The sequence below is a fragment of the Corvus moneduloides genome, chromosome 2 (assembly GCF_009650955.1).
Source record: "Corvus moneduloides isolate bCorMon1 chromosome 2, bCorMon1.pri, whole genome shotgun sequence".
Lineage (NCBI taxonomy): Eukaryota > Metazoa > Chordata > Aves > Passeriformes > Corvidae > Corvus > Corvus moneduloides.
The window spans coordinates 86920088-86935098 of record NC_045477.1 but is presented as its reverse complement, the minus strand read 5'-3'; the positions used below and the strand labels follow the sequence as shown (position 1 = coordinate 86935098).

Below are 15011 nucleotides of genomic sequence, written 5' to 3'. Positions count from 1 at the left end.
ACCCAAAGCAAATCTTTTGAATATACATTCAGAATCATCAAAACATAAGTTATATCATTACTTGTACAGCTCTAATCTTGGCCTGCTTCAGTGCATTTGAACTACTCATTCAGTTGTCAGCACATGCAAGTAAAAACATGGTCTTCAAGTCATTCTATCTTGATCCCTCCCTGAGAGAGTCCAGTTTAAAGCTACCTTTACTAAGTACTGTGCCATTCACTGGAACAATTACTTTATAAAGGCTCAGTTTAGAGAAACAAATGACCAATGGATCAACATTCCCAAAGGAAACACTCTTAATCTAAATACATTTTTGAGAAACTATCAGGTTCTATCCTTTATAGGTCAGTAAGTTTATTATCACCTTCCTTATCACACCAACAGAACGGGAACATCCCACAGCATGGCTGCAGCCATGGCTTCCACACCACGTTGGACACAGAGAGCTGCTCTGGGACTGGAGTCAGTGTCCTGCGATGCCCCTCTATGGCTCTGCCAATCTTCCTTATGACAGTGTCAAAGAGGGGCTCTGTCTCAGCCGAGAGAGGTTTGGCTTCAGAGGGGTCTTGCGAGAGTTCAAACAGCAATGGAGGCTCATGATGGGTCACGCCTTCCCCAAAGCATGGGCAAAATCCTCTATCATAACAAGCCCCAGCTCCAGGAGGACTGAAGATGGGAGTCACATAATGAGCCTTCCAAACAGCTCCAGCTGGCAGGAAAGGAAGAATCACAGAAGGCTGGTTATAACACTGTCAGTTATCACAAGGAAGAGTGAACATTTTTCTAGAGTTCATTTCTGGATGCGCTTCAGCTCTATACTTTTATTAGTTAATGTAGTATTGTCATTTCTCCTGGTGCTGTACAGTACAGGCAGTGCTAAGTAAGTTCTTTACCACATTACGCCTGGTGCTACTTGGAGAGATGCAATCCCAGAACAAAATGTGTTAGAACAACGTGCCCTCCTGTAGACTGAATGTAATTGGAAAAAGCTCTGTACTCACTGTCCCTCTGGTGCCAGCGCGCAGCATGTAAGTGAACGCCGCAGTAATGGAACAGGAACTCGTGCTCCGAGTGCGGCACCGCTCCTCGCAGTAACGGCAGCAGATCCCGGCCGTCGATTACCCTGGCAGGAAAAACAGAGAGCACAGCGCTGAGGTGAGCTGGGCAGGACTGTGCTCCTCCTGCACACTTCCTGCTGGAACTGGAAGCTCTGGACAAGAGAGAGGATTACAGAAGATGGCAGGTAGGGGCTGAATCTCAAATGTAGAGAAGAGGCGACTGAGCTCCTAGACATTGATGTGTCTAGAAAAGCAGCAGGACTGAAAAAGAAAACATCAGACTCTTAGAATGTGCTTCCAATCTAGATTTTCCATTATTTTGGGAAAGAAGGAGGAATAAAGATACTTTTGTTTGTACCTGTCCTGAGGCACTGCCCCTCCAGCCAAATGAACTACTGTAGGATAAATATCCATAAGGCTTGTAGGTTCATCAATAACTGTGCCTGCAGGTAACACTCCTGGCCATCTAAATATTCCTGGGACACGGATTCCTCCTTCCCAGCCTCCCATAGCTTTTCCACCTTTCATTAAAAAAAAAAAAAAAAAAAGGTTTGATTTAAAATAGAGAAATTTTACACAAATTTTATTGTATTATCATGTTACCTTGATGAGTCTTCTTTACTCTTTTGGTTTTCTGCTAAGCTCCTACTGAGCATCAGTGAAAGTGTATTCACTAGACCAGCCCCCCGACAATTTGAGACTTTATGCTTGTAAAGGACACCTGCCCAGGTTAGAATTTACTGCATTGTTACATGACTAATTAGAATGAGACATATTTGCTTATTGGTAATAAACCAGTGTTACTCCTTCAGTGTGCAATCTTCTCTAAGCCTTAGGGGTGTCCTAGGTTCTTTACTAGTTGTTGCTGGGTTGTCACTGTCCCTGACAGCTCTTACCTTTGTATATTCCATTCCAGCCACCCAGCTGCCTTTTTCCTTCTTGTCTTTCCAGCCATCCACCATGATCTGAGGCAAAGTAAACTAGTGTAGTATCTTTCAAGCCTTCCTTGTCAATAGCATCTAGAACCTGGCCTGTAAACACAAGAATATGTGTATATTAAAAAGCAAAAATATCCCTCATATTACATAAATTTTAACCTCTAACTTGTAAACATTTACCATTGTAATTTCTAACCTAGGTAAGGCTGCTCATTAATATTTTTTAAGATTGGTATTTGTAGTTATAATATTGTTGTCTCTAAAAGCACAGAAAATTTGTGATGTGTTGTAACCACTTTATTATTGGTATTTTAACAAGGAGTGCAAGAACCACCATCACAGACAAGAAGCCTGTATTGTCAAGGGCCAAAACTACCACGTGCTGTAAAAATATGGAAAGAAATTATAATCTAAAGCCCCAAAAAGTTAGATTCTGCATCAGTGGTGGCCATCATGAAAACTACAGGAAAAACATAAGGTTACCCTTTTCTTGTGTTATCTAGATCACAACTGGGATTTGCATTACATTACTGCGTGGATATAATATGCATTAATAACAAAGTTCCTTTAAATTTAAAAGTCATTCTTGAGCTGCTTCTGACATTCTTAATTATATTTGTGGTGTTAAAGTGTTTGATGGCTAGGTTTGAAACCAAAATCTTCCTGTATGTGTACCTGACTTTTCTCTCTTGTGCAAATGTGGGTACTTTTTGTCCATTATGACTGAATGATAAATAATTCTCCTTCCCCTCCAGAAAAACAGGCTGAAAAATAACTTGAATCTTTTTTTTTTTTTTTGGGGGGGGGGCGGGGTAGCAACACCAGTATACATTGGTGAACATTTCTGGATTTATGATTGTGGCTGAAATTCAGTACTTTGCTTAATGCAGCAGCCACAAATAGATAGCCTGCTGTTTTTCATCTGGAATTAATTTACTTACTGATTTTATCACCTTCTGATGCATCCTACTTAGAAATGACTGTACGAGGCTGAAATGACCTAGTCTTTCCTAATCATAGAAAATGAAATAATTATCACATATTTAGTAAGAAGAACAGGAGAGCTCCTTGACAGGATCTAAGGGGACATGGTTAAAATATATGTGACCAAAAAAAAAAAAAAGAAGAGTGAACATTTGGTCCAAGACTGGAGAAAATAAAAAACCAACACTATAAATCAACAGTGCTCACACAAGATTGAAAAATGTTTATGAAAAGCTTAGGATTTTTTTGTACATGCTTTTAATTATCTTTCTCATTCTTTCAATAAAACCCTTTCATTTAGACCTAGGTAGGAGACATTGTTAGAGACATTGTTATGTGCTATGATGACTTACCCACCATCCAGTCCATTTCCTCTACGTTGTCTCCATATAAACCGTGTCTGCTCCTCCCAAGAAACTTCTCTGTGGTGAGGAGAGGGGTGTGGGAATGCAAAAAGGAAAGAAAGAGGAGGAATGGTCTGTGCTTATTTCTACAAAACAGAAGTCAACACTGTGTTATGAGGGAGGAAGGTTCTCAATGCATATAGAAGTCAGTTGTAATGAAAAATGGTATTATTTGCATATAGATATTTCAACAATCCCTTCAGAAACACCTTACTTTGTAGGGTATTATAACCCAGTGATTAGGACTGATAGAATAATGTTGGGCCTTTACAAAATTATCCTTTTTCTACCCTGAACCATGTAAAACTTCCAGATTGAAGATCCACTTTCTGCTGTTGCAAAACACCACTGTGCTACTGAAGTGAAGGCAGCAAGTTCATCTCCTGCCAGCTGTTACCCACTTATCAATCCATATGATAAGGCTACATCACAGCTCTGCTTCTCTTTCCCTGGCCCACACACACATTCCTGACATCACCTGGTATTCCCTAAAGCTGCAATGTTGGTCTCATTGATAGGTATACATATTTCTTAAATATAGCCTAGAAATATTCAATAAAACCAATGGAAATTGGGAAATGTTACCAGCTTTAGTGAAGCTAGGAATAAGGGGCATCCTTAAGCAGTAGCTGTTTCTTTAATTATATGATATAATTATTGATATTATTTAAAATGAATAACAATAATAGTACTTCTAATCCTACATAATATTGTAAAAAATAGAAAAACTTAGGAAGACATGAAACAGAAATGTGCTGTTTAAAAGTTGCAAAATGCACAAGAACCAGAAAATTTGTGATCAAAGGAAGCCCACTTCACCTTTCAATAAATGAAATGGACTCTTGCAAGACAAGGGACGTAGTTCTGTCTGTCACCATTGGCTGCTCAGTAATTCCATGGTTTCTCATCATAATGCAGTTCCAGTACCGTACAAATCCATAACTTGAGAACCAGGATACGAAGAACAGGAGACTAAACGCAGCAAGGCAGGTCAGTGTTTTCTGCTGGACTGAAATCAAGCCAGTCAGTCTTCCAAGGACAGCAGTGAGTGTAATGAGGCCAATCATTTGAGTGGAAAGCCAGAGTTTCCTTCTAAAGGCTCTGTCCATCTCCGGTGTTTCTGTTGGCTGACAGTCACTTATTAGTGTAAAAGGCATCCCGTAGAAATAGTCAAATCCATGTTTTAAAGGGTGATGGCAATGGTCATTGCGGGATTCACAGTTAACACCTTGATGCCACTTCCCTGAAAATAGAGGTTATTAAAATATAAAGAGATAATATTTTAGAAGAATGGACTTTTCCTTATACAAAACGTTTCTCAAAAAATGGTTGGTTGCTTTCTGCTTGTGACAACTTCTCCATCCTACACAGAAATATATCAAGTATGTAGTTATATAAGGGGATTGATGAAAGTAAACCTCTACAATTTATAAATTTTCAACACATTTATTGGTGCTGTGTACATATATTCATGCCCTGTAGCTTTGATCAAACATTTAAAAAAATGTACTATAAAGGAAACTAGAAACTGAGAAAAATTTAGAGCTGAGCAAAAATGTACAACCTTCTTGGTGACCTGTCAAGTATCAAACAGGAGGAAGCTGTCCTTTTGTAAGCATCGGGCAAAATAACCTTGTTTTTTTTGTCATTTTACCTTCAAAGTACTATGCAGACCTCTTCCTGGAAGGTTTTGAAGTGCTTGATGTCAGGACTATGGCCACGCTCAGTGTTGGTGCCAGATTGATAAGGGGAGATGTAGATAGACTAGTCAAACTGGCAGCTCAGGTGACTGTTTGCCAGACAAACCACTGGAGCCAGAAAAACTTGAGCTCAGGAGATCAGGATTTCTCATGAAGCTGTACATTTGTAAGTAACTTTGATGATCATTATATCTCCATATACTGAATGAGAATAAAAGACTTTGTTCTATAAATATTTTTGCTGTTTATTTGTGTTTAATCAAATTTTTAAAAGTTAAAGGCTCTTTCTTTTAAATACTGAAGTCTTTGTATATCAGAAAGAACATCTCTTGGCCTTTTGCAATTTGTTCTTTGTTATCAACATACCAACTATTATGATGAATGGCACATCAAAACCATGCTTTTGCTTCCCCTCCAATCTATTCAAACAGACTGGTTAGACACTTACATGGTGACATAGCAAGTTGGCTCATTTGGTTGAAACCCTAAGGTTTGTGAATGTCTGAATCAAGTGAACAAAATCTAACAATCATCAGAGGTTTAATTGCATTTTATGCAGATCCTGGATGCCAGATAAAAATGGACATTAAGAATTTTACCTGAAAACTAATTTGAAACTAATTCTTATTGTGGAGAGAGGAACTGTGCACTTACAGGATGATGTTATCCTCAACAAATGGTTTGCTGTATTACCAGTACATGTACTAGCAGCCAACCCTGAGTAGGTTTCAAGTGAATTGCAGTGCATTACAATAGGAGCAGAAAAACTGCCTCAGAGAGGAACAATTGCTGCTTCTCAGCTGTGAATATAAAGAAAGAATGCACGTTCTGTTGTAGGTGGATGAATTGCTTTCAGCTAAAACCTCTATGCAGTTTACCTCCTGACATATTTAGAGCCAGCTGTAGAACAAAACAGGTTTGTAATCAATACGTAGATGTATTGGTCATAAATACAGGGGCAGCTAAAGTATTCTTGGAATTCAGATGCACTCCAACACTAAATCTCCAGCTGAGGTCGATAAAGGTTTCTGACATGCTAGAAAAGGATCAAACCTCCAGAAGCTAAACTAAGTGTATAATTAAGATAAATTAATCTCTGAGGGCATTAGTTATACAGCACTGGTTTTCTGACTACAAAGTACCTTCAAAGCATTTCCCAACAAAAAATCTCATTATCACCTCAAGCTGCAGGTTATTAATAGGATTTAACTTTGCAATTAAACTGGTTGTGCTCAGGGCAAAACAATCACAAACAATTCAGGTGAGACTACTTAGTGCTCATTCAGCTGTGGTGGCATGGGTAGATGTTATGTTAAGATTTTTTGCTTCATGACTTGAATGTAAAGTTCTTGCAGGTTTTTTTTGTGTCACTTATCATTGGTGCTCTCCGTCATCCCCCATGGTGCAATTAGTCAGGATCTGTCAATCTGGTTAATCCAAGTGATGCTTTTGGCATCTGTGATTTTAGCTGAGATGCCCACAGGGAAAATGCCTCCCCATTTTGCTTCTAGGAGGCAAGCAGCACAACTCCGCTGCAGGGCAATTCCCTGGGGAGAGTGAAGACAAATCTGATTGTTTTGCTAGTGATAACATGCTGTAATCAAGATGAAGCATGCATGGTCTGTTTTATGAGCTGATTAAAACAACTAAAATAATATCACTACAAAACTAACAGGAGATGAAGCTTCAGTAATGCAGAATTTAAATGGCTTGGAAGGCTTCTTTTAGTTTTGTCCCGTGTGGTTTAGATTTATTCTGTTGAATGAATTCAAATCTATTTCTACAGGAACTTCTATTAATACATTCAGTTGGTTTGTGAAGCTAATATTTTTATGTGTCAGATACAGATTTTGGATTTTGACATTTTACATGCTCAGGTGAGGTAGGGCAAATAGCTGAAACATCAGCCAGGAATATTTGTACTTTATCAGCCTGTGGAACTATGTGACATATCTAAGATAAATAGTTATTTGAAACAAGATCATGACCAAAATTTACAACTGTAAAAAAAAATAATAGTCCTATAAAATATAAAGTAAAATGAAATTCTCATTGATGCTGAAGAAGGCAGTGTTTTTGGGCTGTATGGAAATCTTGGTGAACTACAGTGGCATGCTGTGACTGAAGAAAAAAATAATAGCTTTGGTTTTGTTTCTGAAAGGCCCAATCTTGTGACACTATTAACTGTCTCTAATATCTTAAGTAGCAGCTGTTGCCTTTTGTGTGAATCTGCTCTGAACTGTGTAAAACATCATCATGCATATTTAAATGGCACCCATATTTTTACTTTTCTTTCAATGAAATAGTATTGGAATAAGTATCTTATACCTGGTATTCAGGAACTAATGACATTTTCTGTTATGTATTTTAACGGCTGTGCTTGAAAGTGGGTTAATGGTAAAGATTGTCCTCTTTGTCATATGCTTGTTCTTTTAAGAGTTATACTTTTTGGTCAGAGTTTCTTTTTACGTATTATTCTTGATCAGGAAATAAGAATATTACAACTGAAGTACACGCAGTTACTAACTAAAACAAATAGTTTGAGTGAGATGTGCAGGTAAAACACATTCCAGAACATCTTTAGGAGAGGAGTGCCCCCATACCTATCAGTCCTGTGCTGTAGCCTTGCTGCTGCAGTATTTTGGCAAAAGTGGTTTCATTTGGAGGAAGCCCTCCTGAGCCGGCATTCCAAAAAATAACACGGTAATCATTTACAGCATCCATCCCTAAAAATACAATAAGAAACAATCTGAGTAAGTATAAAGGGTTGAGTACTTTTATCCAACATACTTTTTTTTTCCTGATTTCATTGAAATTATATTGGTAAATATTTATCCTAATGCTGTTTGTTTGGGAAAATGAATCTAAGACCCTGGACAAGATTAAGAAAGACTTAAGACTCTCCATAGTACCTCACACTGAGACCTTTTTTTTCTCTTTAATTTAATTTCATTTGGAATGGCATGGTTGTATAGGAGATTTTACATGTCACAGCAGTACCTAGGCTGTACGAAATGCACCTGCTTAGTGTGAATGTGAGGGCAGGGAGGAGCATAGGGAGACTTCAGCCCTCTATCACTCTCAAACTCCAGCTCACTGAAGGCTGCCGGGGAGCTCAGGATTTCCTTGCACAGTGGCATGGCTGGTATCTGATCTCTGAGCCCCACAGAGTAGCTATCTTCTCTGCACCTGCAGGCTTACACCCTACCATTCAGCATTTTGTACTGGCATAACCCCATCATACAGCGCTATGTAAAGTTCAATCTGTCAGCGTAGCATTGAACGTCTCTGGCCCTGTTGTTACAGTGGGAAAGGGTCTGTACAAGCCCATGTGTGTTTTCAAACTACCAGTCTCAGTGGGAGCTGTCATGATAAAAGTAGGATGATGTATCAGCTTCAAAATGCCTCCGAAATGAAGACTCTGAAGATAATTTGCAATAGAACAAGTTACTGGTAGGAACATGTAGAGCTATTTGTTTTCCATACCTCTTCATCTCAGGGATGCAGTTTGACAGGATAGTGTTTTTTCTTCAAAAACACAACTGGGAAAAATAATATTGCTGTCAAACTGTTATCTCCTAGGACAGATTAATTTTGGCAGATACGTAAAGAAGCTTTCTGATGAATGACTCGTTCTGCACCTTGACTGAAGGGAACGGACACACATCTGCACAGACCTACTCTGCTCCCTGCAGGGCTGAGCTGCCTCTGACATCTGATGAAGAGTCACCTATGACAGAAATTAATTTAAATTGTGCTTTTGTTAAGAGTGTTGTTATTGTTGTTAATGTTTTGTGTAATGACTTTTTTGAACGTAACAGTTTGCTCTAACTCCATTCTGACTGCAATCTGTACAACAGAGCTTCAAAACATAACCAAAATTGTGAGCTGGGGGAGACCAAGATGCCCTGCAGTGCTGATTTTTCTGTTCTGCTTCCCCCCTCGATCAGTTCCCTGTAGCCCACAGATACAGGTACCACCTCAAGGGTATTTAGCCTGTCTGACATCGCGTGTGTCTCAGTGAGGAGTGGCATGTCTGTGACTCCTCTATTTGCACCCTCATTTCTTCTGTGCCCATTGTATGACATTGTTCTCTCCAGCAATAAAGCAATGTTTAAAGGCTGTGTGGCTTTGCAAGGCAAACCTGATCGGAGGGGATATCTGCCAGTGAGGAAAGCTGCTCTGCTGGGGGTGCAAAGCGGAGCTGCAGCAATGTGTTGGGTCAGCTTCACTCCTTCCTTTGCCAGGCGATCAATGTTCGGGGTCCTAAAAATGCAACCAATGCCACCAGATATCGTTCAGAGAGTCTTTCAAGGGAATAAGAAATTATATACTTATCTTTATTTTTGGAAGTTTCTTCTATTTGAAGACAGCCAGGAAATATATATTTTTTAAATTTATTGTAATTTTTCTCATATGATGGGGAAATATTTCTCTTTTTCTTTCTTCATTAACAATCAGTATCTGGATTAATTTCAAGTCAACCATTCCTTCTTTTTCCCATGTCCTATGAAGAGTCTTGCAGAAATCATAGAATTGTAGAATGCTTTGGGCTGGAAGGGACCTTAAAGATCACAAAGTTCCAACCTCCCTGCCATGGGCAGGAACACTTTCCGCTAGATGAGGCTGCTCAGAGCCTCATCCAGCCTGGCTTTGAACACTTCCAAGGATGGGGCATGTACAGCTTCTCCGGACAGCATGATCCAGTGCCTCGCATCAAAGACCTTTCATCCCTCCAAAACTGCATTTCCTACGCTAGCTTCTTAAAGAGCAGTGTATCAGCCTCAGTGTATCAGTGTAATGGTAATTTAGTTGCCACAGGGTGACAGTGCTTGACTAGACAAGATGCTACATGACTTACATGTATAGATACAGGTAAAGGAGCAAACAAGGTACTCCTCAGGATGTTTGCAGGGAAGGGAAAAGGAGAAAAATGGAAAGAAATCCTGCATGTTTTCACACTGTAGTGGCAATCTCTCATGGCAACATGAATTATGCCACAAGGCGAGTAAGTAGGTGAGAAGAGGCTATTTTGCAAGCAACTGGCAACCAACAAAAACAAGCTTGCCTAGCACACTAGTTACAGACAAGATAATATCTTACAGTTCAAAATACAATACCCCCCCTCTTCCAGTGTGCCTACTTCTATTTTAAATTATTGAGCTTCAGTTTTACAATTTTGTTTTTGCAATTATCAGTTCAATGGTGTTCACAAGTAAACAAAACCTTCAGTAGGATTTTGAAAGATCCTGGATGTTTTGTTGCTTGGTACACTTGTGGATTCCTCCCTCAAAGACACTCTGCTAGGAAACAACATGTGCAACAAGGTTTCTTATTCTCTACAGCCTTTCCCCAGAGGTGCAGTCTGGGGTAATTTGGCAAAGAAATTGGTGTAGTTCCACCCTTCAGCACAATTGCCATCTCAGTTAGCTCATAAACATTGCTCCTCAGAGCAATGAGGAAGCAATAGGTCTGCTTCCCAAACTGCTGTTTCGAAATCCTGCCATTCTTAGCACTGCAGAGAACCAATTGCTAAGAGAGCCCAGGTACCCAGTCATCCTCCCAGTACACCCCGAGTGTAGCTCACTGCTCTTGAAAAGAAAAGCCATGCCTTGGGGATGATGCTGTGGAGGCCTGGCCTTGCAGAACCCTATCAGCTCCCTATGATCACCAGCTGCCTGTCAGGAACTTCCTGACTGAAGCCTTTCAGGGTGAGATTCCAAGAACTTTGCTGCATGAGGGGAGGGATAGTAGCAAACTTGGTTTTGTTCAAACAAGTTACAAGCCAGCAGGCAATACTGTGGCACAGTTTTCAAAGAGAAGGCAAATTCTATGTCCTTGAGGCTGAAAAGAGAAATATTTCCTGGTAACATTGCTCACTGCAGTCATTTAACTATATTTTGATGTGAGACTGGGAAAGAATGGCAACACAGAATTAAAATGAGATAATGAGGCCTGTGTGTTGAAAGAGGGGACAATATTTCCATCTTTGGGTATAGCTATTTTTTAAGCGTTAAGCAGTTAAGGAATACGAAGCAGCTCCACATAGCAGAGCTGGCCCTGGGAATGCCCCCTAGGCTATGAGATAATCCTGGGCAGAGGATTTCAGGTTTACATTAAATACCAAACCAGCTCTGTTCACCCTTACGGCCAGTTTCCTTACCTGATAGTATCATTCCCATAGCAACCTACGTCCCCTATGCCGAGATCATCAGCCAGCAACAGGACAAAGTTTGGCTGTGTGATGGTGGAAAGCTGTGTGGGTGGTGCCTGCAGAAGCAGACCAAAAATCAGGGATGTAGCCAGAGGAGACCTGAAACACAGAAGAAGGAAAGAAGCCAGTGACCTGGCCATTCATCGCTTTCCCTGCATGTGGCCAGAGACCCTCCGATGTGAGCTTGGCTGCAGACCAGACCATGCTGTCCAGACAGAGGGTGTGCTAAGTGTTTATCATTTACCCAAACTGATGTAATGAAGAGGAAATGGCCAGGACCATAACTTTAAAATCTCCTTTCCTGATTGTTTCCAAGTTTCCTGCAAGCAGTCTCACATGGGAATTTACATGTAGCAGATGGCATACAAGTGATTTTGCTTCATGGCTTTGGATGTTTATTAAAAGTTGGTCTGGGAAGCTGAGAATGGGATCAACTTCCTCTGACACGTTTTCTGCCCAGACTGGGATCTTTCGGTTGTGAAAAAGTTAATAACAAGAAAAACAAACAAAAATCACACTGTGAGATAAACAATGCTACTCTTCTGTAACATGGTATTGTGTCATTATTAAGTTTCACTCACTTTAGATCTAAGTATGATATAACAGAAACTCACGATTTTTTTCTTACCAATGAGATGTTAGTTGCCAAATCATTTCTACATTTGGAGTGTTCAAATCCTGCAAAACCAAGAGTACCTTGTCATAGTTACATTTTCCCAGTGGTCACTGCAATAAAAATAGATTAATAACTTAATCAAAGCCTGTTAACATTCTGTTTTATTTACTCCAGTGCACCTCAGATGAGACCCTAAATGAAGAAGAGTAAAGGCATTAATGTTATTTTTATTGCACTTCACTTATTAGAGGAATTTTTCTTTTTGTGTAAAGAAGTTTATCTCAAAATAGCGAAATAATTCTATTTCCCTACATGAATCATCTGCATAAAAATTACTTCCTCTTCAGAAAAGATACAAGTTTTTTTAAAATCCAGTTTTCAATATAATTTATTTTTCTGTAATCATAGACAGTAGCAACATTGTGCTTTTTCACATAAGGTGCTAAGTTTCCTCTCAGGCTTGTAAGAGGTATTTTTAGTTGTAGAAATTCTAGTCATCTTTTTCCAACAATTATAATTTCTTAGAAGAATTCATGACCTCTTGTTATTTAACTCTGAGAATGAAGAGGTTTCTCTGGGGCTTTTCCTTTCACTGTCAGGACAGTGAGACAAACTAAAGACTTTGAAGTAAGGGCCAAGTGAGTTTGGTTCAAAAGCTTTAAAATAGACTTCTTTCAAATTTATCCCATGTCTGGCTGAACTGTCCCAAGCATCTCAATTTTATAAATTATGTTTGTTTGATACTTATTTTTCTTTTCTAGAAATTATGTATTAGGCAGTTTAGTTAATATCCACAGTTCTTCCATTTTATCCATCAATGCTACAAGCTTTGATGGAAAAAATTAAATTTCTGTGCTTAGAAAACTGTCATCCAAACACATGCTTACAAGCACCAGAATTGATGCAGCGTTGGTATCTAGACACTCAGTTTTCTGCATCTGAGTTTGTGCCTTTGCTGCATCCTAAGTAGTTATAGGGAAAGTACTGGAGAACACCTCAGCCATCTTTTACATTTGCATACTGTGAGCCTCCAAAACAGTTGAAGTAAAAGGGAGTTGGAAATAATCAGATTTAATAGTGCAGTTGCTTGTCACTAACCACCTGTGTTTCACAGTAGAGAGACACTGATTTAAAGCACAGCCTGGAACTCAAGGCTGAGCTTCCCCAGAAGCTCTCTGTAAAATAGCAGGCAATATGCAGAAACCAGCTACTGTTTTATTATACTGACTGGTATTATCCCTGTCAAGCCATTTCCTCAGTGAAAGGTGATGGGAGCCCAGGCAGAGGAACTGCAAGCAGTCCCCTCTGCTATCTGAACTGAATTCAGCTTAAAGCAAAACCCTTTCCTCCCTCTCCCACTGTTAATCCCTCCCCCAAATTAATTTACTTTTTGTCCCTTTCTTCATCTATTTTAATAATCCTGGGGGAAATAGCTTGCATATTTTTTATATTTTACCAACAGTTTTCCTGTATTGATTCAAAGTTTACAATCAGTCTTTACCTTTCCAACAAAATATTTACAAGATACTAAAATCCCAATTCAAGCCAGTTTTCATAAGAAAAATATTCATATTTTTAGGTGTACTCATATACACTCTTCTTAAGAACAGCATGCATTTGTGGCATCAGTTTGGCAGCAGTCAGTGAAAAGTCACACAGTTAATACCACTCAGTTTAGTACAGTTCAGTCTGTGAAAATTTCTTTTAAAAGTTCCTATTTTGTTGACTTGATACAGATAAAAGAAAACACAGACTTGTAAACACGTAGCCTGCAGCTCTCACTTTGTTCGTAGTCTTGTATAAGAGTAAAGTTGTTGTAACAGGAAAAGTATTTTTAAAGCTTCCTTGGGATATTTTTATCTACAGAAGCAAAAAAAAAAAAAAAAAAAAAAAAAAAAAAATCCAAATAGGCATTAAAATTTTCCTGTGTATTTCCCAACATAGTAAGGGAGGAATACAGTACCTGGTCAAGTTATGTTCAAAGCAGGCAGCTGATAGACTGGCGACTTAAAACCATTCCAAATTTTTTCAGCTCGAGGACTGCCGCTACTGTGCAGTGTTTCTGAAGGCAGTCCTGAAATGTGCCCTAGCTGCACGTCCCACAGTTCACCACAGGAAAAGCGTGTTATGCCAGAGCTTTCAAGCAGCTGGATGTTCTGGCTTATCGTGGAATCTCAAGATGCACGTCCCCCTGCTGTTCGCACAACCCTGACATTCACACAGTGAGTAAGGGTCGGGCTGGGGAACGCCACAGATGTGGCTAAAATGCTTTCTGCCTAACCACCAGTCTCTCGAGGGATGGTAATGATCTCCTTCAAGTCTGAGACACTCCCCTGAAAGGCACTATAAATAACAGCTCCCAGTAAACCTCTCCTCACTTCCCCAAGGAAAAGAGAAAATAGCTGTACTTACGGAGCAGCAGTTCTTTGTTGTAGAAATAGAAATCGAGTTAATTTCTTCACTTTATGGCAACCGTGAGTGTCCGCTGCTGTGAGGTGGTTATCTCTGCATATGCAGGGAGAAATAGTTCTAGGGTGGGGAGGAAATGCCGGTAAGAGGCTTGAATTTGCTTTTTCAGAAAATGAGTCATTCATCTTCACTTCTGAGTGCTGCCTGTTTTCTAGTCATAGCTCAGAGGCACAAATTAAGGTTACATGCTGGCTAATGCTTATTTACTTGATTTTTTCTTATTTGAGTCCTCTTGTACTGAGTGTTTTGGGACAGCATGAGGCATTACCCAACAGCAATCTTGCTTTACTAACATAGAATGCCCTGCATTTTCGTATCTTAGAAGGGAGAGTTGGTGAGTTGGTAGTATCAATTGCAATGCTCAGGTTGGATTGCCAGTGGAGTATCTCTGAGGCAAGTTACAGCACCATGGGTATCCCTTCCCTGCTCCCTCCCACCGCAAGAATATCATGCTGGAGTGGTTATGCCAACACACGCAGAAAAAGAGCTGTGTCTGGTTTTACTTCTCTCAGTGTCTGCTTTCTGACCCCCACCTGCGTTACAGAATCCCAATCTGTACCTCTCTAGTTCCCATTCCCTTTACTGAGCCTTTAGCACTTCAAGGATTCATTAAGGTCTATAGGATTTC

The 15011-nt window shown here is 39.7% G+C and overlaps 1 protein-coding gene across 1 annotated transcript; it reads right to left on the bottom strand.

Annotated features, from left to right (window-relative positions):
- Positions 1-329: 329 nt before the first annotated feature.
- On the bottom strand, positions 330-14640 carry LOC116439983 (arylsulfatase D-like). Its single transcript, XM_032100164.1, is given in 12 exon segments — positions 330-709; positions 1002-1123; positions 1417-1579; positions 1955-2089; positions 3334-3470; positions 4204-4627; positions 7688-7810; positions 9229-9350; positions 11248-11397; positions 11927-11976; positions 14327-14343; positions 14346-14640. Coding segments are annotated over 12 exon segments (1977 nt in total). The 5' UTR covers positions 14509-14640; the 3' UTR covers positions 330-338.
- Between the last annotated feature and the right edge of the window lie 371 nt (positions 14641-15011).